The sequence below is a fragment of the Cervus elaphus genome, chromosome 5 (genome assembly GCF_910594005.1).
Source record: "Cervus elaphus chromosome 5, mCerEla1.1, whole genome shotgun sequence".
Classification (NCBI taxonomy): Eukaryota; Metazoa; Chordata; class Mammalia; order Artiodactyla; family Cervidae; genus Cervus; species Cervus elaphus.
This window is the reverse complement of record NC_057819.1, coordinates 127,501,997-127,528,418: the sequence shown is the minus strand read 5'-3', so window position 1 is coordinate 127,528,418 and position 26,422 is coordinate 127,501,997. Positions and strand designations below refer to the sequence as shown.

Genomic DNA, 26,422 nt, shown 5'->3' with positions numbered 1-26,422 from the left:
CAGCTGGACAGTCAGCCTGACCACAGGGAGCAGGCACCGCTCCCCCCAGCCCGGAAGGGACGACAGCCTCTGACGCCACCTTGCAGCTCAGCTTCTGTGCATAAGCTTGAACCTGTTCCAGCTGCCCCCACCCACCTTGGCCCAAAGCCTTGCTCAGTCCCTAGACCTGTGGCCAAAAGGGAGTCCAGAGGCTGGCCACCTGGCCAAGGACATGAGCCCTCAGGGAGTGCTGCATGATTTGGGTCGGCAAGCCGAGCTAAGGTCTGTTCTTCCTTCCTCCAGCCTCACCCTGAGGCAGACAGGTGGAAGGTGGGTTTGCTTGTGGGAGTTGCTGGCTAGAAGCCAGGCCCAGCTGGATGAGACGGTCTGGGCCGCTGACATCCCTAAGGAATACTGAGGCAGGCAGGACCACCAATGGGGTGAGGAAGAAGCTGGGGAGTGCAGACAAAGAGCACTCAGCTCAGCTGTGTTCTATCAGGGCCTGGGGTGGGGCTTATTTGCAACCCCATGGACTGTAGCCTGTCAAGCTCCTTTGTTCATGGAATTCTCCAGGCAAGAATACTGACTGGTGTAGGGGGCCATTTGCTTCTCCAGGGGATCATCCTGATCCAGGGATGGAACCCACTCCTGCATTGGCAGGTAAAATTCTTCACCACTGGCCCCATCTGGGAAGTCTGATTAACTACCATGAAGTGACTTAAGTCAAGGGATGGGGAGGGAGTGGGGAGGACTGTGCCCAGGAAAAGTGCTCAAGGCTCTGCGCCTCATGGGCCACACCACCCGCAGTGACAACGGCCACAAAAAGCGTGCAGAAAACTCACCCTTCTCCATGGAAGGTTGGCCGTAAGCCTGAGGCAGACTGCTGACCTGCTGTTGTTCCCGTCCCCGTGTACAGGTTGGCCTTTGCCTGTAGAAACTTCAGGGCAAGCCCAGTTTCCTGCTGATCCAATGACAGCTGACAGGGCCCACTCTACCTTCCGCTGCCCTACTTGAAAGTGATCCAGAAGGGGCCTGCTCTCCAATTGAAGCACAGGTCCCAGCATCAACACCTACCACCAGTCAAGAAGCAGTGCTTGCAAGGGGCCAGGACAGGGGAGACCTGAGCAGGGTCCAAAGCTTTCTGAACATTTCCCCAGAGAAAATTTTGTGGAAAAAAACGTATCATCCAAATGAAGACCATAAAGATAAGTCTAAACTTTAAAAACTTTATTTTTGTTTTTTTCATACTACCTAAACCCAGGGATATAACATATGGGAAGTTTCCTAACCAGAAAGTACTTTTGCCTTCTGGGTTAAAAATAAACTCTGGAAGCGCAAGCTCTACTATTTACGCAGCAGATTCTAAGTTGCCCAATAAAATTCGACCTCAGGATGCAGACTTCAGGCAAGTTCACGCATCAGCCACTTGAGTGGTACTTGAGTGGTACACCACCACTGGCCAGGGTTCCCACCACCACACATTCCACTGGCTAGGATTTCAACATCCTTCACGAACACAATGAATCAACTGTCAGAACTCGTTATGATGGACCTTCTAGGAAACCAGTTTATTATATCAGATTCCACTTTTGGCACCTCGAAAAAACTATCAATTCTCAACCCTAATTTAACTCGCTGCTTTCCAATGGAACCCCTTAACCCTTAGTATTTGAAACTAGTCCAAACTTAAATCCCACTGAACTGTATCAGTGTATCTTTCTATAGCCACTGACTTCAAATCATACAGAATGCTTTTGTCTGACTGTAGTTCTTGTGTCCATATTCACACTTCACTGGTAGCCATCACTGGCTAGGAACACTAGTTTCACACGAAACAGGCAGCTTAAGACTTAAAACGAGTTCTACACCTGTGGGCACTTGTTATAACTTGTATAAAGAAATCTATACTGGGAGGGGACATATGTACACCTACAGCTATGGCTGATTCATGCTGTTAGAAAACAAAGTTCCGTAAAGCACTTATCCTTCACTTAAGAAATTTAAAAACGTTCTTCACAAATAGGTTCAAGAACAAACCCCAAATTTGAGTTCTAGAATTAAATTTCCTTTCCTTGACAGATACGGGGGAGGCAGGGAAGCCTTTTAGCGGTAGGTCCACACTGCAAATACGTTGTCATAGCGTCTTTATAAAGCCTCTAAAGGGCTGTTTACATGCTTTGTAGAATTATTCTTGTAAATACTGCTTTCGTCTATCAAGCAAAATTTGAAATAAGCTAAACTTAAAAGAACCTAGACAATGACTATTAAAGCTTTGCATTCAATTTAGGTTTTTGACACTTAGTTGAATAAACAAGTTTATTTGTAAATTTAGTCAACATACATAATTGACCTAAAAACTTCAATAGAAGGATAAATTTTAAAACCACTTGGAAAGCCATCTCTATGAAGTGATTTTCCCAGAACCTATGCCACATGAACACCATTTTAACTGGCAGAGGTTCCATAAGCTGAAGCTGTGTCCCTCCCCCACAGCAAGTTTACCCTAACAGTTATTATAATACAAACCCCACAAGGAAAAAAAGTTCGGTATTGTTTCCTCTTGGTAGAGAAAAGTTCAACCTAGTTATGAGACCAATCACAACACAAAGAAAAGCTGCACTAACTACTGTATTAGTAACAGATGATGCTGGTGTGAATAACTTGTATTATAGTCTAGAGCCCTTATAAATAAATCCCCCTCCCCGTTAGTGTTTGCATTATCAGCTAGAGGGTTAGTTTAACATGTGGTAGAATGAGGACTTATGCAAGGTATAACGCGCCAAGCATTTTACTACGTAAACAAGTGCAGTCTACTCAGGAGAAAACCAATCGAACTCTAAATTACACACACCTTAAAGACAACACTCCCCACCACATGTCAATGTAAAACATTTAATTTAAAAATGTTGACACTACAATATATAAAATAGCTATTATAAATGCACATAGTGTATTCTATAGCTGCCAGGTTTACTTTTTTTTTTTAAGGAAACTGTAAGTTACACTGTGGTTAAGACTTGTATCTTCACCCTTGAAAAAGCCCACATTCTATCACAGTGATGTATGGTCAGACTTAACAGCCCCAATTGTTAAACACTTGGATCAAGTCATAACCAGTTTTATTGCAAAAGGACCCTGTACACATTTATCAATTCTAGTACCTTAATAGCTACCCAACAAGTCATTAACATACAGAAACATGCATCATGAGAAGCAAGAAGTATCACCCATCCCTTCTGCATATTAGCAACTTGTCACTCCTGAGCAACAGTGCTCACATCACTGAGGTCTGTGAACAGTCACTTTTCGCATTCATCCTGAGTGAAAGATGGAATGACTTAAGTACAAATGCAACATATAAACAATTTCTTACAAAAAAAGTCACAAATTAAACCGAAGTATTTTACAGAATTTACTACAAAACACCATAAAAACTGCCTTCACTTAAGCTCTCTCTCCCCGTATCCGGCGAGCCAATTGGATGTCTTTGGGCATGATGGTGACTCTCTTAGCGTGGATGGCACACAGATTAGTATCTTCAAACAAACCCACCAGGTACGCTTCGCTAGCCTCCTGTGGAGGATAAGAGCCACACTATTAGACTCTCTCCGAGGAGGGGGCCGCGCACCAGCCCTCCGCCCGGCCGCACACAGCCCCCGCCAGCTCACCTGCAGCGCGCCGATGGCGGCACTCTGGAACCTCAAGTCGGTTTTGAAATCCTGGGCGATCTCTCTCACCAACCTCTGGAAAGGCAATTTCCGGATCAAAAGCTCGGTGGATTTCTGGTAACGACGGATTTCTCGAAGCGCAACAGTCCCGGGCCTGGAGCGAGCAAAAGAGCGCAAAGGGACACCGGTTACTACAGCGCCCCACGAGCCGCGGGAACCTTCCCGCCCGCAGCGCCGCCGAGTCATCGTCTCCCTGTCTCGCTGCCTACCTGTAGCGATGAGGTTTCTTCACCCCGCCGGTAGAGGGGGCGCTTTTCCTGGCCGCTTTGGTGGCCAGCTGCTTGCGGGGCGCTTTCCCACCCGTTGACTTACGAGCAGTCTGCTTGGTTCGGGCCATTTTCTTTTACCTGTAGAAGACACCCGTGACTCCAGGGCCGAAGCACGCTCGCCTCCCGGTGTGCGGCGGCCCGGACAACCGGAGCCCCGACCCTCCCGCCTCCTCGCGCCCCAAAGCGGACGGCAGATGGCCGAGGGCCGCCGCCTCCTCCCCCCTCCCCTAATGACTCAGGGTGTGAGTAGCAGCAGCCTCCTCCGGGAGGGGGGGCGCGGGGAGGAGTCACTTCCCCTACTCGACGGGCGGAGGCCCGGCTGCCCGGAACCCAGCGTCGGGACCTCTGATTCACCAGCGGGAAAAAGGCGGAGACGCGGTTCCGGAACTAAACCCCAGGGGAAAACTACCCGCCCCCACAGCCGGCGCCAACAGCCGGGGTAGCCCGCACCAGCCGGCACTTGGCTCTCAACGGCCGCGAACCGCGACATAAACGGCTGGCAATGCCTCAAGTCACGGATAAAACCCAAGAACACTTACCTAATGCCGAAGTTATACGCCGCTTCTCCAACCACCGCGCAGCCGCTGCTGCCCAAAGAGCCGCAGTAGCTGAGACAGAGAAAGTACCCCTCCCAACGAACCACCAAACCGCTCTGCGCTCTAAGCCCCCCTATGCCTCCGTTTTTATACCCACGCTTCACGCTGCGTCTCTGCGTCATAGGACCCTAATTTGCATACACCAATGACTTTTTCTATTGGCTGACGCTTTCGCCGACGCGCTGACATCCCCGACACAAAGGCCGTGCTTCGGCCCCATTCCCTGATTGGCGGATATCTAGACCACTGATTGGCTGTTAAAGTGGCCTAACGATTGGATGAATGCAAAGAGGAATGGGCGAATCAGAGTTTAGCACTAAGCCGCTCTTCTGATTGGATAAAATGGAGCTATGTTTGGATCCTTCCCTTGGTTCCAAAGCTCTACAATAGAAAGTCAATGCAAATGAATTGCACTGGTCCTTATCAGGACTGGTCCTTAATCAGGACAGTCGGGAGGGCAAGGGGCCTAACGTTATTTGCATCAAGCTAATACAATGAAGGAGAGGGTATTTTAATGAAAATTTTGTAAATATTTTCCAATGTAAAATAAAATGCATTCCTTGTGATTATTTACTTTTCATGAACGTTTTGATAGGTGGTAAACGAAAATTAGAATTCAGTAAAATCATGTTATCGAGTATTTTATCTATCAGGCATATACATTTTAACCAAAATGCAGTTCTTTTGTTTGGTGGGATGGGGAGAGGTAAATAACAAATACAAAGAAACAAATGTCAATAAATTATTTTATTTATAAGGACTGTTTTCTATGTCCTTAGACCATCACAACACACTGTGATTTCAATATGCTTACAGTTAAACAAGGAGTAACTTACTAGACAACGTATTTTTTTAAATTATGTAATTCAACTGAACGAAATCACTACAGCCAGAATGGGAAGAGTCAATTCTAAACCAGTATTTGGAAATCCCTAAAGAATAAACAAAAGACATCTAAATTAAATATGGTTCTTTGTATTTAATGGTCTATCCTGGAATATATTACTTCTGAAGAAACATAAAATGGTAATCCCTACCTTTGCCTACATGTCTTGAGTGGATTTTCATACTTAGTTCTTCAGATGATTCACTTATATAAAATATCAAAGCAGGCTTAAGGTTAAGACCAGCCAAACAAAGTTCAGAAAATTGAAACAAAGCCTTGGGCATTCTACTCCGCAGTTTTTACCCTGGATTCACCGAATATTTTAAATTATTTAAAAAAGCAGAAAAATCAGGTACATATAGATTCCAACAGAGAATTATACTACATAAATACAAATATCTCAGAAATTTACATCTGACGTCAAAAGTTCCTCCTCTCATCAAAAGTGAGAGGGAAAAAATGCACAGTTTGATTTAAAGCAGCTATGGCAAAAAACACCTTTGGCCCAACCTCTAGCTCCAAATTCGTTATTTCGACCCTCTCAATCATAACACACAATGTATTTAATTATCATATATCTATAAACTTTTATATTAGAATAAAGTCAACTTCAGTTTCTTTCCTCTGCTCAAAGTTTAGGGTAGAGGAAACATTATTTCATGCCAGGCTGAGAAGAGAAACCAAGATGAAGGTTCTTGCCCTGTTCTCAAAAATTGTGTAAAGCTGAAAAACAGGGCACTGATTATACCCCAGGTAAGACTGTCAAATGTCCTTGAATGTAACCAGAAAAATACCCTGCCATCTTTTTTTGACTGCTCAGATGGCCTGGAGAAGGAATAGGATCCTAAATTAACACCCACTTTTGTGTTTCAAGTCTTTTCTAGGAGTTCCAGAATCCTAGCTGTCTCATGCTTTCTACAGAATACAGTAGTGATCCATCCCCACCCCACACATCCCCGCCCCCAGTTTTGCTAATTATTAGAGATAAACGAAACTAGGTATGGATTTACATGCATCCATTTAAGATTAGTGGAAATAATCTGTCCCTCTTACTTGGCAGTCTTTATCGGTAGGTTTTTCTTTTTCCTAACCCTAAGTGAATGCAAAAGAGGAAAAACAACACAAAAATAGGGAGCAACCGAAAATGCTAATACAATCAAAACAATGCAGAATGTGAGGCAGCATGTAGGTTACTGTCCTAATTCCTGTTCTGTCACGTACTTGGCTGAGTAACTGTGCACAAGTTACTTAACCTCTCTGAGTTTCGGTTTCCTCTTCTCTAAATTAAGCAGTTTGGATGATATCATCTCTCAATTCTACTAGCACACAGTTATTCTGAAGCTCGTGGTATACACTCATTAAAAATCTAGCACGCTGAACTGTATTTCTTCAATCAAATCACACTTGGGTAATTCGGAGGAGAACCTATAAATTGATTACTTGGATTTAACAATAGGATTAAAGCAATACACCACAATTTACACAACTTTTTTGTCCTTTCTGAATTTTTCATCTTCAAACACCCCTAGTGCTTAAACAATTGATTTGGTCTGTTTAAGAAATACCAGTTTCTCAACTTGGGTTTGGCTTCTGATATGAAGTTACTCGGAACAACATAAAATAGATATGTATCAATCTCAAACATGAAAAATTTCCATTCAGCCCACGTAGGTTAATCGAATGTTTTTTAAATGAAATTATCATTATTTAACGTTATCTAATAAAATGTAATTAGCCTGCACAACAAGGGTTTTGAATAGATTCAATATGGAAAACAAAGTTAAATGTTAACTTTGTTAACAAAGTGTTAAAATATCTGTCAAGAACTTCGCCCAACTGGCGGGAAGAGGGGAGGAGACATTTTCCCCAGTAGAAAGGCTGAGGGCCAGAGCACGAGAGTGGGTTATAAGTCGAACTCCCTCCTCAAACCCAGGCCCTTCCTCTGATGCTTTTCGACGCTCCTGCAACTTGCCGTGTACCTGAGACTACGCTAGACGGAGATTAAATTCGTTCTTGGCCCTTAATGTACTGGAAACACGGTGGTTGGGCCAGGTGTCGAGTTGAGGGACTCAAGTCGTGTGGAGTTCCAGGTTTCAGGGCTGGTAAAGGTTTATGGAGCGCCTCGGCAAAGGCGCGGGAACAGAGCATTGGGTTGTACTGCTCTTCGTTAGCAGAACTTTCTCAAGCGGACTTCCAGCAGGCCGACTTTCCTTCATGCTTGGTCCCGTCGCAGGAATGAGGATGTTGGCGGAGTCCAGGTGCCTGCAGCTCAAAGGCCCACTGCTAGGGACCCGCATCAGAACCGAGCCCAAGCTGGGATAAGTACGGAGGCGAGGTAATCATTATCCTGTTGGCAGTGAATTTACACTTGGAAAGGTTTCACAGCAGTCGTTAGGACCCCCCTAGCTCTAGGCCTTTTCGAACCCAAGGGCTCCAATTGCAGGCAAAGGCTCCCCTACGAACCTGGAAACGCAGTTAAGAAGTAACGCAACCGAACTGCAAGCCCCACAAACCGTCGCGGGCCCTCAGCATCCGGGACACCGTCCGCAAGGCTCTCTGGGTATTGTGGTCCGTTCCTTCGGCAGCAACCCTCTGCCGGCGGTAAAATTCCAGCCAAACCTGGGACCACAACTCCCAGCAAGCCTTGCTGCCGCGCGGGGGGTCTTCACGTTCTCGTGGCGCGGCGCAGCCGCACTAGGGCCTCGGCGCGGACCGCGCAGACTGAATAATAAAAGGGGAGCGGCGAAGAGGCAGGAAGACAGGACCATGTCGAAGGGCCCCGGGCCCGGCGGCTCCGCAGCTTCCTCGGCGCCCCCGGCCGCTACCGCTCAGGTGCTGCAGGCACAGCCCGAGAAACCGCAGCACTACACGTACGTAGAGCCCCCCCCGCCGCGCGCGCACGCCTGACGTCAGCGGCCAGCGTGAGTCACGCGCGCAGGGAGAGCGCGAGGCGGCCTCTCCCTCCCCCCCTTCCTCCTCCGGCCCGGCCCAGACCGGTTCCAACCTGCTGGGGCCGGTCCCAACTGCCTACAACTGCCACCAACCTTTGGTCGGGCTGAGGGGCGGGAAACCCGGTCTCCGGCGCCGAGTGGGGAAGGCGGGAGCTTGGGATGCGGAGTGCACACCTCGTAGGCCGGGGCCTTTCGAGGCCTAACTGTTCCTCAGGCCGTGAAAACCACAGTCCCAGGCACTTTTCGGGGTGATAAGAGTCCAAGACGCGACCAGGATGAGTTCCTAAGGGGCCAACCTTAGACCCGCTTATGAATGGACGGTTAGCGTGAAGTCCTGTCAGGCGACCCACGTACTAGGAACTAGAGGCCTTTTGTGACTGCAAGCTCCATATGTTGTCCACGGAGGCCACTCTTGCTGGAATTCACTTACAAACAGTTGCCCCAGGCTGCGTGATGGGGTCCGAGTGTTGGCCTCAGGCCCAACCCAAATGTGGCCTCAGAGCGAGCCCCAAATGCTGACGCTACAAGTCTAGTGAGATGGAAAACCTCTAACTGAGAATCTGCTTGTATCTTAAGTGGAGGTCCCTGTCTTCTCTTTATTTCCCTTCAGGGTACTTCTAAGCAACTACCTAGAGCTAGATGTTTTGGGAGAAAGTGAGAAAAAGAGGCAGGTCCTCCTGTCGAGTAAAATGTTGGTTTCCATTTTCCCTGATGTTGAGTACCGGACATCCCCTTGGGCTCCCAAGTCGTCTACAAGCCTAGAAGGATCCCCAAGTGTACTAGAGATTTGGAACCTGGCGGTTGAACAACCCTTAAGGGGCACACGATAACGCTGCCTGGTGAACCAAGTGCAAGAAGCATGTGTTGGAGTAGAAATGCCTGAAAGTAGACAGGAAGAGCTCTTGTTTGTCACGGAAGTAAGACCCATTGGGAAACTTCTGGGATTAAGGAACATCGATTTTAAGAAGTGTATTGGTTTCTTTGTTAGATTCTCTGCTATTGGTTGAAATCATTTGAAACTTTTTCTTGACTTCAGTCTGACCCACGTTAACTAACTTTTCTAATGTGGAGATTGCTTTGCTGGTCCTTTCTTGCTGGAGTTCTTTCTGCAACCCGGCTATTGGTTTTGGTGAGATGGTCTTAGAGAACTCAGGGATCAGATGAAGGGTATGGTCCAACAGCATAGTCTAGATTTGGACATCTGCAAACTTCATCTTATTGGAATTTATTTATAATCTCTGGTTGCTCAGATCACGTTTTTTTCAGTAAAATATGGATAACATTTTGAGTAATATGAATCTTGGTTTCAGCAACTTTTGTTCCTATGTTGTCATTCAGTATAGTATGGACTCTGTATTAGAAAGGCTTTCTAACCGTTTTGGAATGGAGAGGTGAAACTAATCAACAGCTGTGTAAATGTTAATATGAGTCTTTGTTTTCTTGATGTTAATTGTTTAAAATTTATTTATTTGACTGCGCTGAGTCTTAGTTGGGATATCTGGGATCTAGTTCCCTGACCGGGGATGGAGCTCAGGCCCCCTACAGTGAGAGCGTGGAGTCTTAGCCTCTGGACCACCAGGGAAATCCCTGATGCTCATTGTTAAAATGAGATTTGTTTAAAATCTGTCTTTCCGCTTCTTGTGGGATAAGTACAGAGTAATCAGTCTTGGCTCTTGAAGTGGCTTAGTAAATGGACAGTAGCAGATGTAAAAGCCCAGGTCTGATTGAAGGTTGGAGGTGTTACTCTCTTTATTTTATGTTATCTGTTCATGTGTGTCTGTGTGTTTGTTTTTACCTCCAGAAATCAGAGGTAGAACTCAATTGGTAGAAAGAGATAGAACTCTTTCTTGATAGATTTATGGGCCTTCAGAAACCTGGACGTTTTGGAAAGCTTCATTCCCTTGTCATGGGGTTTGAGGAGCAGGAAGCATAAAGAGCTGAGTATGGCATCAGTATGTTTGTTGGCTCTGAACCCATTTGTTGTCCTTGGGGGCTAGAAGACAGGAACATTTTAATTTTGATTGTATTATTTTCTATAAAATTTTGAGCAGCCCCACATTTTTTTTATTCTCCTTCATAGCATGAATTTCTAGAATTTATTCCAATCTAAAGATGATCTTATCTATTGCACTGATAGAATAAAGGTACAGATTCCTTTCTTTTTTAATGTTTGTATTTTTTTACCTGTCAATTTTTTTTAACCTTTAAAAACTTGCTTATACATAAATGATGTTAATTTCGTGTATTTTTTTTGTACCTGATGTTATTTGAGATTATGTGACAAGCAGTAATTTTGCAATAATTCAGAAGAGGTTTGCACTAAAATTGAATCCCACTGATCTACAGTCCATGGGGCCACAAAGAGTCCCACACAACTGAGCAACTAAGCACATACATCATAATGGCAGTATTGGCAAATGCTTCTGAATCCATCAAAAGTAAAAACACCTTCCTGTTGGCTTGCTTCTTGCCCTTTATTCTTATCCCACAGCCAAAGTCCTAGAGTTTGAGCCCTCCTTTTTCTAAACCAAGAGGATTATCATAACATAGTTTGAAAGATAATTATTTTGTTGGGTGTTTTTTTAAGCTCTTGAATAATCTTACTTGAAGAGAAACAAAAAGTAATCCTTTCAGAAAATTGGTGTATTGGGCACTTGTGCTAGGCCTGAGGAATTCGACGCTTTTAGAAAGTGGTTATATCAGAATTTCCTGTGTTGTACAATTCCATGTGTCTGATTAGCTCTAAGTAAAATGATAATGTGCCTGTATTAGTACTCTTCAATACAAGAACACGTGACCTCTTGCTAGGTAATTTTTCTTTTTTTGACAGAGACTAAGTTTAATGCAGCTTTATTTAGAACAAATCTATCATATTTTAGAAGAGTTTTATGAAAGCAGATTGAGGAATGGGAAATTTTGGAGTAATACAAATTTAGCTAACCTTGGGCTTTTTTACTATATAATTATATTGTTAAAAGTGTATAGCTGAAAGGTCAACAAAAAAACTTGCCATTTGGGATTTGGCAAGTCCCTGATTTTGGGAATTCCCTGGTAGTCCACTGGGTAGACCTTGGCACTTTCACTGCTGTAGCCTGGGTTCAGTCCCTGGTCAGGGAACTAAGATTCTGCAGCTTAGCCAAAAAAAAAAAAAAAAATCAATTTTTGACCTCGTTATTTTTATTCCATAAGTGGATATAAACCTCAAAGATATCCTTTTTGGATTCTTTTAGTTGGCAGTTGATTCTCAGACTTCTTAATGCTCTGTATTAAAGGAAAGTGAAATTCTAGTTTATTAAAGGTTCCTTGGAGCTTTCTGACCACTGGGTGATCTCCTATAGGAAGACAGAAGATAAATGCTTTAATAGCCTTATCTAGCCAGTTGTCATTTTAATTGAGGACTGTTTCCTGGGTATCTTTAAACAAGAATAATGTAGCGCTACTTCCATAGATAAACGATTTTGAGGGAAATCTGTTAGTGTATGCATTATGTAAATCTCATGAGCTTAGCTTGATTGCATCTGTGTTTTGGAAAATTCAGGCAATGAACAGTATTTAAGTCATTATTGCAAATTGCAGTAACATTGTAACACATTACTCTAGAGCACAACTTGTTGCACAGTGGAAGTCACTGGAAGGATTCCTTAGCAGCCTCAGCAGGAATGAGTTAAATAACCAATAAACGTTTCTGGATCTTGTTTGCTCATTTATCAAGGAGAGCTAATTCTTGCAGGACAAAATTGGGAGCTCACTGTGGCCTTCAGGCAAGCCTAGAAAATCCCCATTAATAAGTGTTAAGTGCCCGTGCTAAGGGTAGCCTTAAATTTAGCATCTAGTTGATATTTGCCATCATTTAATGATTAAAGTGAAAATTTGCTTAATGGTTAAGTTTTTTTGTTTTAATCCAGCTATGTTAGATACTAAAGAAGGCTTCCCCACCATCCATATTCATCTGCTTTGACTGGTGTTTTCTCTCAACCTACAAAGACTGTGGCTTATTGGTGAGGGCAGTTGGACAACTCTGAGAGCAACTTAGAGAAATCCATCTTGAGCTCCTTCTCTGGAAATAGCACCCCAGATAAGTGCCCAAAAGCAAGACACCCTCATGGACCTACTTCCTCCCGCTTTCAACACGTTGATGCCTGAAGGTGAGGTCTCCTTCCTGTGTGTCTTAGGGGCCATTAGCTCACTTAGGTAATGAGAATCCTGCAACAGCCTGAGCGCCACTCACCTGCAGGCTTTCCTACCAGGCCTTTGCCTAAAGGTTGTTTTTCTCCTTAGGAAAGATGCTAGGTCAGAAGCCTGGTAAAAGTCATTTAAAGCTGCATTACTTTAATTAGAGGACTGGTCTAGAGATGATTTTCCCAAATGGTGATGATATTTGCTTAATGATTAAGTTTTTCATTTTGTTTTTTGTTTTTGATCCAGCTGTGCTTGATACTAAAGGAGGTTTTCCCACATACGCATCTTCTGTATTTTGCAATTACAACTGTGGACAGTTTTGGCTAATCCTAGTAGAATGTCTTCCCTTCTTTTAACATCTTGGATGAATTTTGGGGCACATTAATGTGTTATGGAAGATAGATGTTGAATGTAAGTTTCTTGTTATTCTTAGCCAATATATGAAAATTACAGTTAGCCTGATTGCTAAAAATGTCAAGGATTTGTGATCAGTATCCTTCTGGAAAATGTAGTTTTCTTGTTTTCTTACCATATAGATTCTTTGTAGAGTTACCCCAACCAGCCACCTTAAATACCTGCATGGGCAACAGAGAGATCTGTGGAGAGAGTTTGGGTAAAGTCAATGCTTATGAACATAGGTATGGGGTTTATTTGGGGGGATGGGAGTATTCTGGAATCAGACCATGTTGATGGTTATACTAAAAGCCACTGAAGTGTACACTTTAAAATGGTGACTTTTTATGGTGTATAAGTTACTTCGCAATTTTTTTTTTTAAAAAAAGGATTGTTAAAATCAGTGTACTAAAAAAAATTTTTAAAAAATAGATGTATATGAGTCGCTGCTACTCAAGAGACCTTAGACACATGGCCTGTCAGGGCTTGGTAGTATCATTCAGCATGGGAGAGCCCACAGTTTTCAAAAAGCTCCTTGGCACCCTTCTCCCAGCTTTCTCAATGGCTTCATCTCCGTATATCCATTCTAGGCGAATGCCTCCATGTTGTAAGTCTATGGAGATTCTTTTAAGAAGTGAATACTCAGCAAGTTTGGGATTCTAGTTGTTGGTAGTTGTACTTTAAATTGTCTCTGAATTGATAACCATTATATAGAACAAGCACACTTTTCCAATAGCTTCGTAAAATGAATTGTGTTTATTTAGTAAGGTGGGTGGGAGGTAGAAGAGGTTGCTGTTCTGCTAAAATGAACTGATTCTGTTCATCAGGTGTTGTGATAATTGTTTTAATGATCACATGGACAGCATGTATACTATCTATGGTGAAACAGATCACCAGCCCAGGTGGGATGCATGAGACAAGTACTCGGGCCTGGTGCACTGGGAAGACCCAGAGGAATCGGGTGGAGAGGGAGGTGGGAGAGGGGATCGGGATGGGGATACGTGTAAATCTATGGCTGATTCATATCAATGTATGACAAAACCCACTGAAATGTTGTGAAGTAACTAGCCTCCAACTAATAAAAAAAAAATTAAAAAAAAAATGATCACATGGGCATTTCTGTAAGGATAGGCCATGTGTTTCAGGCATTTAAAATGATATCAATGGCTATAATATTTTTAGTTCAAATAATCACAATTAACTTTTAATTTCTTTATAAAATCTCTCAACTTTAACCCCTTTTTTCTTTGCCAGTGTATAGCATTTGATAAGTTTCAAGAGCTGATGAGGAAGAGAAGATGGAAAGGAGTCTAGAGACTAAAAAATCTCATAGCGTTTTCTGTGAGGTGACCTTTTTCCTGTTGGTGGCTCAATTTATTTAGGAGACAAAGATATTAAGGCCTGTGATAGTATTGTCATGCCATATCTGAACTTACTGAAATATTCCCTCCCTTTCCTTATTGTTTATATCTTGGTTTGCTTTTTGTGTTCATAAGTTGACTCATTTGTTTCCCATTAGTATTTGAAACATCTTATGGCCACCATGAGTCCTAACAGAATGACTTCTTGTGAGAAGCCGATGGGTGTTCCCACATTCCTATGAAATTTTGGCCTATTCACTAAACTACTGCCATTGAAGAGAGATAGTTAATGCTTCAGAAGGAAGAGGTTGATAAACCCTTGGCGTGGTGTGTCATGACTTGAAAGTTTTTAAGCAGTGGTTTTTATATCTAAGCTTGTGTTCATTTTGGTAAGAGCATTACTCTTTTTATTTTACTTTTACTGCTAAGAAGTGCCAAGCATCTGGTAGTTCAGGATTTGTGCTAAGTCAAACATAACATAAATTAGACTTCTCTGGTGGTCCAGTGGTTAAGACTCCATGTTTCTAATGAAGTGGGTGTGGATTCAGTCCCTGGTTGGGGAACTAAGATTCCATGTGCTGCATGGTGCAGCCAACAAACAAAACAACAAAAAACCCACATAAATTAGAAGCACACACTTGTATTTTCTTAGTTAAAACCAAATCAGACAGATTTTTACTATTGAACTAAGTACTTTTATAATGAATACACAAGATGAATATTATATACCCAGTAGAGTATGTTGAAGTTAACATTTCTGTTTTTGTTGTTATTTTATGGTATTGTAAGTGTGGCCTGTCAAAAACTCCATGACATGTTTTCAACAGCTTCTAGAGAGTTGCTCATACTTATTTATTACTGCTGTTGTTTTTTCTATAGCTCAATGAAGAAAAGCATAGTTAACAGTCCACACGGTGTTTAAGAGTAGGGACACTAGGCCCAGACTGTCTTGCGTTGCAAGGCCAGCACTCCCACTTACTAGCTGTGGGATTTTGGGCAAGTGACTTCCCTCGTGCGTCAGTTTCCTGACGATACTGATAGTACCTGTGCCACGGGTCGTTATGAGGATTCAGTTAGTTAGTGTGTCTAAAGTGCCTAAAACCATGCCTGGCACTTAGCACAGTGAAAGTACTATTCTTACTCATTATCTGAACAGTGCCCAAGTTACTGCTTTCAGGAGCATTGCTGTCTCCTTCAACAGCCTGAGCCTGTGTTGTCTTCAGAGCGTATTCCTCTCTTCTGTATCCATTGGAATTTCACTTCAGTCGCCGTTCTTACAGCCTTCATCAGCCTGGTTATAGCTTACATGATGAATTAGTTCTAAACAGATCTACTCTTTCAGGGATACAGACTTTGTTGTACAGAAAACTGTTAAAAATAACACATCAGTTCAAGCTTTGTACTAAAATGCTCATCAAATTGGAAGCTTTTCAGGCCAGTTGTGTACAAGAAGACTTTGAATCAAAACAAGGTGTTATCTAATTTAGAGAAGAATAAACCAGAATATTCAATGGTCCTCACATATTCTCCAGAATCAATGATACGAGTCACTGATTACATGAACTTGCTTCAGTTTTACCTGTTGCAAGATCCTTAGGCCAAGGAGATAGTTATAGAAAGAGGGAACCAGGGACACCATCTGGTACTGTTCATGGTTCTTGTTCATTCTTGGGGCTGGGGCAGTTCACAGGTGTCAGCTCTTTCCCAGTGAAGAATGGGCTGAATTCATTTGCGATGAGTGACTCCCTATGTTAAATTTTTGCTTGCTAAAATGCCTGTTGTATACACATACACATACACAGGACCATGGGTCCCTGTGTATGCATCTGTGTTAGGATCGTTTCACTATATCTCGGAGGTTGCTACTGGCCCTAAGGTCTTTGGCTAAAACCTAGTTATAGAATCAAAGCCTGTCTTAAAGATTTAGACATACACAGAAATTTACTAGATGCTTATTTTGTTTGCCTGAAGAATACTCTTTGAACTTGCTTTTTCTGCCAGAAAGAATGTTCTAAACCAGGATCACGTCAGAAGATAGCATTTTGCCAGAATTTATCAGTGCTTTATCCAGATATTTACCAGTTACGAATTTTAGCTCTTTTTTTTTTTTTTTTTTGGCTGCTCTGGGTCTTCACTGTGGCCCACAGGCTCAATAGTTGCAGCATGTGGGCCTAGTTTTCCCTTTGGCATGTGGAATCTTAGTTCCCTGACCAGGGATCAAGCCTGTGTCCCCTGCTTTGGAAGGTAGATTCTTAATCACTGGACCACCAGGGAAGTCCCTGGTGCAGTTTTTTAAAAAACTTTTTTGGTGGGGGGTGGCAAATCCTACTGGTGTGGTTATTGTTATAATGTTGTATGGTTTCTGGATTATGTTGGGTGTGAAACAGAATGTGTTTGTAGATCTTTACACACGTTGAGTCTAGAACTGCTAATAGTTTACCTAACATTTTCCAAAAATGAGGAAAGATTTCTTCGCAAATTCTAAGAAATATTTATTGTTACACACACAGATAAATAATTTAGGATTCTTAATGTACTGCTTATCTGCTCTTACAATATTCTTGAAATTAAGGATTTTATTCTCAAACTTAAAAAGGAAGAATCTTTGATAAGCCATTAAGTATGAGCTCTGTGACCAAATTTCTTTATAGGAGTTATATATGGGAGAAAAAAAAGTAGCCAGTAAGGTTAATATGAATATGGACAACAGTAGATTATATTAGTAGATAAGTGTCATTGGACACTACAGTTTTTTTTTTGCGGGGGGGGCTTGTTTGTTTTTCCTTTTGTTAGTTTCAGAATCCTGTCATGTTGTGACTCGGTCTCAACAAGGAATATTTAAGAACAGGTTCGTTTCTTGCATTTTAAGATTTCTTTTTCCACAATAAAGTTTGTATATTGCCTGAAACAGACAAAAGTCAGATTTTATAAGACTAGCTGTAATAAAGATGAACAGTGGTGACTTATTAGGGACATGGGTACATCTGTCGTGTTGCCAGATCTCTGTGGCCCCCGTGGGAGGCTTAGGAGCAGTGACCACTGACTGGCTAGGAGAACAGCCGGGCTCCCAGGAGCAGGGCCATGACCTCCAGGCTGCGAGGCGTCCAGGGTGGGCTGCTGCTGTTGGCTCAGTCTGTTGTCTCCTTTTTGTTGGGCTCATAGATTGCTGTTTATCGTGCACATTGGGAGTCCTGAGCCCACCCAGTGTTGCCGCACCATCTCTTCCTGTTGCTTTTCCAGAGGCCATCATTGTCTTGCCTTTTTGTTCAGATCTGACCATTCTACATATGAATCCACTCAGACTTTACATATCAGAAGCAGGATGACATTTTAGGAGTCATTCGTTTTACAAAAAAGTTTACCACAGTTGACTTTTCACTTAACTATTCTGACTTATTAGCAACATACATCTTTTGTTTAATTTTGGATCAGATAGATTCCCTGTCAAGTTGTCAGTAAAATTGTAGACTTCTTTCCTAACAAGTTTTCTTTATCTTAAATGTAAAGTTACAGTAAAGAAAAGTTATGATAACCACTAAAATCAACCATTAATACTGGATGTATTTTTCTTTCTGTATATAGTTTAGCTAGTTGTCTGGTTATATTTATATATTTTTTTTCTTTCACTTAATGTATCTCTGTTTATCTTTGCACATTCTCAGCAACAACTGCAGAGCAAGCCATCCCACTGGTTGCTTTTCTAGTCTGCTTGTGAGGCTGAAGATCTTAAATTTAGCGTTGAGTGTGAGAAACAAGGCCGTGTAGACATTGTGGGGAAGGTAGCTAGAGAAGTTACTGGTTTCTTAAATCGCCAGGAGAAACATCTAAGTTGCCTCTCAGTGTTTCATTGGGTTAGTGCACAGCTGCTGTGGACCAGGCTTATTCCACTTGGGATGCTTTAATGTTTTTGCTTTTTCTCGGACAAACGTGTCTTGAACACCTGCTGCAAGCTGGCTTTGTGCAAGGGCACAAAGATGAGCAAACCTGGTTGTATACAGAGCAGTTGAAATTCTCTATGGTGGGGCCATACCAGTTGTCTTCAAACAGTGTGAAGGAAACACAGAGGAGGGGGTGATTAATACCCCTGGGCAGGGCAGGAAACACTCCTGCGGATCGAGACACAGCCCAGAGGGGATCTGGAGGCAGGAGCAGCATGACCGAAAGCATGGAGATAAAAAGTGAGGGGAGGCTGTGGTGTGTTGCGGATTACCCATCCCTCAGATAGAGGGTGGCAACCTGGGGCTCTGTGCCAGACCCACCCAGCTGCCTGCATGTGTGTGGCGGGTGAGCCGAGAGCAGGTTTTACATTTTTAATGGTCGAAAAAGAATAATATCTTGTGACACATGAAAATTACAAGAAATTTAATTTTCAGTATCCATAAATAAAGCTTTATTGGAACCCGCGCTCATTGACTTACATATCGTCTATGGTCGCGTTTGCAGTTTAACCACAGAGTTCGGTAGTTCTGATGGAGACCAGGCGGTTGCTCTGCATTCACACATGTGCTGGAAACGGCTCTGAATTGCCGTGTGGTGCACTACAAATCACGGTGACACAGTTACAACGTGACAGTGTTTCTAGCGCCACAGTGTTTTATTTATTCTTTATCACAAGTGCCTAACTGTCATGTCAAAACGAGAGGAAGAGAAAAATGGACTTGAAATGCCATGTTTTTAGGGCACAGCGGAGTGGATTTTCTTGTCCCTGCATTAATTGGCTGAGCTATCTGTAATTAAAAAGCTGTACTGAGAGAATCCATCAGCATTACCAGACTACACAGTTGTCACAATATTCCCAACTCATAGGGAGGCAACAGTCAGAAAAATTAAAATTTTAAAGAGACTGTTTTGTTACAGCGGAACTTCTCCACAAAAATGAAAATGAGGCTACAACTGAAAATGAGGCCTCATTTGTTAACCAGGCAAGGGAAGCCATACTGATATTGAATTAATTAAATTGCATTTGATTGCAGGAACTGAAGCAGTATGTCCAGAGCATTTGTTTAAAAGAGCGTTAGCTGTTCAGCAAGAACAGTTTCACAAAACGATGAGGTCAATGGGAGCAGCATCAATAGTCAATTAAAAACAAGCCAAAGTTTTTCTTGGCTCTTGATGAGTCAACAAGCTGTTGTTTTATTCATGGAGTCAATGCCATGTTTGAAGTGAGTGAAGAAGTAGTCTCTTTGAATAATCTACTTAAAACAGCTGCAGCTGAGAATATTTTCAAAAAGACAAGAAAATACTAATTCAGTACAACCTGAAGTATAATCTGTTAATATCTGTCACAACAAATGATGGTAGGAATATGTGCAGAGCAGAAAATGATTTAATCTGTCATGAGCTATTGAAATGCTAGGATCAGTGATGAACTTCACTCCCTCTTGTGGGATTTAACCATCCTCAGTTCCATGAATTTTTATCAGAAATAAAGGCTGAATATTCTGACATGCCCTACTACACAACCATTTGATAGCTTAGCAGTGGTAAAATTCTCTTGTAGTTTTTTGAATTGAGGGCCAAGATTGAAATTTTTCTGAAAGAACAACCATTTTCAGCCACTATTACTGAACGCTGAATGGCTTTGGAAATTAGCTTTTGCTGCAGACTTGATGATTTTTCTTAATTCATTCTAAAATTACAAAGAAAAATATCACTTATATGCAAACATTATATTGAAACGCTGGGCTGGAGGAAGCACAAGCTGGAATCAAGATTGCCAGGAGAAATATCAGTAACCTCAGATATGCAGACGACACCACCCTTATGGCAGAAAGTGAAGAAGAACTAAAAAGCCTCTTGATGAAAGAGGAGAATAAAAAAGTTGGCTTAAAGCTCAACATTCAGAAAACTAAGATCATGGCATCTGGTCCCATCACTTCATGGGAAATAGATGGGGAGACAGTGGAAATAGTGTCAGACTTTATTTTTGGGGGCTCCAAAATCACTGCAGATGGTGATTGCAGCCATGAAATTAAAAGATGCTTACTCAAAAATAAAAGACGCTTACTCCTTGGAAGGAAAGTTATGACCAACCTAGACAGCATATTAAAAAGCAGAGACGTTACTTTGCCAACAAAGGTCCGTCTGGTCAAGGCTATGGTTTTTCCAGTGGTCATGTATGGATGTGAGAGTTGGACTGTGAAGAAAGCTGAGCGCCGAAGAATTGATGCTTTTGAACTATGGTGTTGGAGAAGACTCTTGAGAGTCCCTTGGACTGCAAGGAGATCCAACCAGTCCATCCTAAAGGAGATCAGTCCTGGGTGTTCATTGGAAGGACTGATGCTGAAGCTGAAACTCCAATACTTTGGCCACCTCATGCGAAGAGTTGACTCATTGGAAAAGGCCCTGATGCTGGGAGAGATTGGGGGCAGGAGGAGAAGGGGATGACAGAGGATGAGACGGCTGAATGGCATCACCGACTCGATGGGCATGAGTTTGAGTAAACTCCAGGAGTTTGTGATGGACAGGGAGGCCTGGTGTGCTGCGATTCATCGGGTCGCAGAGTCGGACACGACTGAGCGACTGAACTCAACTGAACTGAAAGTTATTTTGACAACTAATATTTGAATCATAAGTCAAGCTGCCTTATACACTTTCTCTGCTGCTAAAAGTTAAAGGTGAGACCTCTATTCCAGCACAGATTTACCATGGATATAATTTCTGAACACAAATTACAGTTTGAGCAGTGACTTTGCATCTCTATAGGAATACAAAGGAAATTTCCATATTTCAAAATATTTGCAAATAAGGAGTTTATACCAAACCTTCAGATGAAAGTGATGAAGAGAAAAGTATCAAGACACTAATACAATTCTATAAATGTCTTCCAAAACTAATATATGCTCAGTTAAAGTCATGCTTGTGGAATGATAACAGCACTTGGCAGGACCTATCTGTGTGAACAGACATTTCCAAAAGTGAAATCAGTCAAATCCTGTTACAGAGTCAGTATTAACAGATGAACATTTGTAACCAAGTTTTGATGCAGGGGACCCCCAACTTTGCAAATGTTATACTTGCCCCCCAAGCCCATTCTTATTAGTAGACCTGTATTACCAAAAATTGTGGCCAGTTATTTATCTTCAACAATAAAAATTTGTGAGATTTTGTTTTTTCTCTTGTTACATAAGTACCTACATAATATCCTGAGTCTAAACTACTTACTGTATGGTCCTTGGCAGAAAAGTTTGCTGACCCTGCCGTGGAGGTCAGCCTACTGGTGGGGGGAGTGGGTCCCTGGCTGCAGGGGCAGCAGAGTGAGGCCATGCCAGATGCTCTTCTTAGAGCAGTGGGGAGCTAGATACGGATTGAGACACTAGCTGCTGCTTGCCTGTTGCCTCCAAATTTACATAGTTTTTCTAACAGTCATCTCTAGTACTTTTCTGTTTATCTAGATTCTCCTCACACTCCTCCCCCAGAAGAGTGAAAAACCTAAATGGATAAAGCTATTAAATGAGACAGCTTGGAATAGGATTAGTTGGAATTCCCTGGTGGTCCAATGGTTAGTACTCTGCTTTAAAGCACTGCCAAGGGTGCGGGTTTCATCCCTGGTCCTTGGAGCTAAGATCCCGCAAACTACACTGTGGGACCAAAAATAATAAATAAAAAGTTTAGCTGGAAATTGAGCTAGTAGCAGTTAGCGCTTCTTTTCACACCTACTTAAGAGTGATGTAATTTACTGAATTTATTGTTAATCCCATATGCCTTATCACTGTTGGGTTAATGGGTCAAGTGAGTGAATTTAGCTATCAAGTAGGCAGATTTTTGTCATTTTTTTTAGAACTTTGGAAAATAAAATAATCCAGTAAATATTAAAAGTATTATTTGATTTTTTTTTTTTTAGTTCTACCACTTTATTGCTACCAGCCCATCTCCCTCCACGCTTGTGCACACATGCTCAGTCATGTAACCCCATGGACTGCAGCCCGCCAGACTCCTCTGTCCATGGACTTTTCCAGGCAAGAATACTGGAGTGGGTTGCCATTTCCTTCTCCATTATTTGATTTTTTTAAAAAAAGATATTTGCATGTATTTGATTTTAAAAGTTTTTAGGGAAAAGTATTAGTTTTATAAAGCAATTTAGTACCTTGATACCTATGATTATATTTGTGTAAAAAGACTGGGAGAAAATTTACCAGAGGTCTAGCATTATTTGTGGTAGAACTTAGGATAATTTTGCCCTTTTCTACATTTAAAATTTTTTTGTAAGTGGACATGTTACTGTCACAATGATCTTTTATAAGTAAACCATTTAGAGGATAGTTAATACGATATCCCAAAAAGGAATGAGCGATGGCTTTGATCGAAAGTCAGCCCCCGGTGGGACACACGTGCAGACACTGCTCCTCAGTTAAGGTGAGCCCCTGACCAGCTGCCGTGTCCCTCTAACCTTCCTTGATGCTTCTGCTGCGCGAAGGTGTGGCTGTCTCCATCGGCTCTTATTTACTCAGGGCCCGGGTGGTTTCTCAACTCATCCTGGCCACAGTGGGTCACCGGCGCCTTACAGTTTGCAGCTAGTCTGTGTTCACTGACGTTTATCCTTGAGTGGGGTGCTCCCAGGAGGTGGTGGGGGAAGAATTGAGCTCTGTGGCCCTGTGCGTCCTTCAGATCTTGGAGTGAGGCCAGGGTGGCTGGTGAGTCTTCTCTCCAAACGGAGGATTCCAGGACAACTTGATTTTCCTGAGAGCTGGTTGAATTGAAGAGAAACCTTTATAAAATAGAAAGATGGGTTGGAGCTTAAAGAAGAAAATTGTGCATTTCTTCTGAAAATTTGTTTTATTTCAATCCATGAAAGAGTGATTTCTGAGTGGGTTTCTCTTTGCTGTCTGGGCACTGCATTGCTGGTTAGCACAAGGTTGGAGGGAGCCGGGAAGTTCTCATTAAACAGCTTGGTTCCCAGGTGGTGGATGGTACAGTTCTGTTAGCAGAAGGTTAGAAATTTTTCTCATTAATTATTGCTGGTTGACAGTGGGTACTCTGCCTGCCTGGATTTGGTCATTTGACCCCTTTTCTCACAAGAGGCTTTTATACAGGACAGTCTGCCCTATCCCCTGAGTTAGAAATTTCCTGCACTGTGGTCCTTTTCACAGGGAAATAAATAGTTCGGGCTTCCAGCTCTCAATGTCTGCCTGCTGGAGGCATCATAAAACTCTTGGTATTGCTTTGTGGACTTTGCCCGTTGTGCGACTTTATTTCTTGTTATATTCATTCAACAAACTTTGTTACTGTAGTGGGTTCTTACATGCTTGCTATCAAGGACTTTATAATCTAGTAACAGAGGAAAATGTACACATTAATATGCAGTGCGGATAAGGGCTATAAGAAATGTCTAGAGAAAGTGCCATAAAAACTTAGAGATGATAACTTAATTGGGGACAAGGGCAGGAGGGGGAGGGTAGGTAGATGTGAAGGAAAACTTCATGGCGGTGATGGCATCAGAAGGTTCATTACCTTTGAATTCAGCCTTAAAAGATTTTTTCGGGTGAGGGAGGGGATAGGTGCAAAGGCAGGGAAGTTAAAGATCTCTTTGCAAGATACCAAGGACTCCAGAGTTACTGGAATCAAGAGAAATGAAGCTGGGCCAGATGTGTAGGACTTGAAATGCCAGGCCAAATAGTTGGTCTTTATCAGTGGCTACTGTAGAAGCTAAAGGCTTTCAAGAAAGTAAGAATTCTGTTTGGGCTCTGGGAGGAATGATGAGCGCAGTGCAGCATCCACTGGACACGGGAGGCCAGATGCAAGGGGCCTGTTTATTAAAAGGTCTCAAGTGTTTGCCCCCGGCAGTGGGGATGGAGGTGAAGAAGCGTCAGATGAGGTAATCGGCTGCCTCCATGTCTTCTCCGAGGCTTCCCTGCCAGCTGGAACCCTTTGGAGCCCCAGCATCTGCTCGCAGCACTGTGGACATTGCTGCCCCATGGAAGCAGGCCTGCCAGGATCTCTTTCTCCAAAAGGACAGGCAGTTCTCTGGGCAGCCTCCTTGGGTTTCTACTGAGGCACTGATAGGTGCCATTCTTAGGGTCACTAGATTTAGCAAAGAAAAATACAGGATGCCCAATAGAGTGAAATTTCAGATAATGGAAAATTTTTTAGTACAAGCATGTCCCATGAAGTATTTGATGTATCAAATTCCAGTGTAACTGGATGTTCTGTAATTAATCTGCCAATCCTGACTGCTTCTCCCTCTTCTCCGGCCCTGGGTTCATCTTCCTCCGCCCCCATTCCCCACCTGTTACTCTCCCAAGTGGGTCTTGTGGGGGCTGGACGCCAGGTGGAGTATGTGCTGCCGGGGAGAGCTCAGTCTGGCTGCTGAGGGCTTAGTGGCCCAGCTCAGCGCCAGGTTTGGTCTGTGTGGACAGCACACAGGGCAGAGTTCTGTCTAATCAGACAGGGAGCCAGGGAGACACACCTGTGTCCCAGTGCCAGAGAGGGTGAGCGAAGCCCTAGGGAGCCTTGCAGGGTTCAGCCAGTGTCTCAGAATATACCTGCAGCCTGGAGGTGCTGTGCCTAAAATTTGGCCCCTCTCACACCTCACCTCCTCATCACTTCTTTTGGAGTTCTCCTTCCCTACTCACATTCCACAAAGGCACTTGGAGATCTTCACCTCCACATACTGTTTCTAAGAAGGCTGAGTGCCAAAGAATTGATGCTTCTGAACTGTGGTGTTGAAGAAGACTCTTGAGAGTCCCTTGGACTGCAAGGAGATCCAACCAGTGAGTGCTAAAGGAAATAAACCCTGAATATTCATTGCAAGGATTGATGCTGATGCTGAATCTCCAACACTTTAGCCATCTGATGCGAAGAGCCAACTCATTAGAGAAGACCCAGATTCTGGGAAAGATTGAAGGCGGGAGGAGAAGGGGACGACAGAGGATGAGATAGTTGGATGGCATCACCGAGTCAATGGACATGAGTTTGAGCAGACTCCAGGAGATAGTGAAGGACAGGGAAGGCTGGCATGCTGCAGTCTTGGGGTCACGAAGAGTCAGACATGACAGAGCTATTGAACAACAGCTGTTTCTAAGCTCATACTGTTTCCTTTGCCTAAAGCACCCTTGCTACATTCTTCACCCACAAGTACCTCTCCTTCCCTTTCCCATTTCTCTGTGCCAGCTTGGGTCCAGGATCCTCCTTCTGGGTTCCCAAGGAACCCACAGCAAACCTTCCTTATAACCTCTGCAGTTGACTGATTGCCGCTGTTACTGGTGTGTCTCCCATGGTGATGCAGGCTTCCTGGGGATAAGGACCTGCTACCTCAGCGTCCTCGGTGCGCATCCCCGCACCAGTACCTAGTAGGTGCTCAGCAAATAGCTGCTGAATGAACAGGACGCTATTTGAAGGTTTTACTGCCCCTTAAACACGTCTCTGTGATCTTTAGGGAGCACCCACCTCCGGCTTTCCCCCTGCCCATTGCAGAAGCCTGGACACTTCTCCATACTTCAGGGATGGGAGGATTTTTTTTTTTTTTGGCCACGTTACATGGCTTGCAGGATCTCAGTTCCCCAACCAGACATTGAACCCAGGCCCTCGGCAGTGAAAGTGCAGAGTCCCAACCACTTGACCACCAGGAAATTCCCCTTGTCTGGGGGATTTTTTCAGCATTTTTATTAGCATTAGAGAAAACCTGTCTGGAAGGTCTCGGCCCTGTCCTCAACCTTCAACGTGCCCAGGCTGGCAGGGCCCGAGCACCCTGGCATGAGCCAGGGACGAGGGCTGGGCCTGCTTCCCTGTGTCCCAAGTCTCCCAGCTCTAGGTGGAGCTCGCAGGCTGGACAGAGGCTCCAGGTCAGTTGGTCCCCTCATGCTCTCTTCTGCCCACAGCTTTCTGTGCCTTCTAGAACCATCCTCCTCACTGGCTTCAAATGCCCTTTATCAAGCCATTTGTTGCCTGCATTCTTAGGACTTGAGGAAATGAATAAGAACTGGCCTGCCTGCCTGCCCCCAGTGTGTGTGTGTGTGTGTGTTTATGAATCTAAGAAACGCTCCACCAGGACACAAAGTGAACAAAACACAGATGGATGATGTGGTTCTGTGAGGGGGTCGGGCCCTCCTCTGGGTAGTGATGGGGGTGGGGCTTGGAGTTGT

General features: G+C 43.4%; 2 protein-coding genes across 5 annotated transcripts in view; one reads left to right on the top strand and one right to left on the bottom strand.

Annotated features, from left to right (window-relative positions):
* Positions 1-2,857: 2,857 nt before the first annotated feature.
* LOC122695508 (histone H3.3A) lies at positions 2,858-4,669 on the bottom strand. The gene is made up of 4 exons (XM_043905498.1): positions 4,516-4,669; positions 3,917-4,054; positions 3,648-3,801; positions 2,858-3,552 (listed from the first exon to the last, which is right to left on the bottom strand). The coding sequence occupies exons 2-4, from the start codon at positions 4,042-4,044 to the stop codon at positions 3,424-3,426; spliced, it is 411 nt and encodes a 136-aa protein (XP_043761433.1). The 5' UTR covers positions 4,045-4,054; positions 4,516-4,669; the 3' UTR covers positions 2,858-3,423.
* Positions 4,670-7,939: 3,270 nt separating this feature from the next.
* The window catches only part of UNK (unk zinc finger), a 33,441-nt gene continuing 14,958 nt past the window's right edge, over positions 7,940-26,422 (top strand). For 2 of the 4 annotated variants that reach the window (XM_043905490.1, XM_043905491.1), the window contains exon 1: positions 8,105-8,328. In XM_043905490.1, the coding sequence (XP_043761425.1) occupies positions 8,225-8,328 (104 nt within the window). In that variant the 5' untranslated portion in view covers positions 8,105-8,224. Of the gene's footprint in view, positions 8,329-26,422 lie in introns of all 4 variants that reach the window. The other 2 variants (XM_043905492.1, XM_043905489.1) reach the window with 2 other exon arrangements.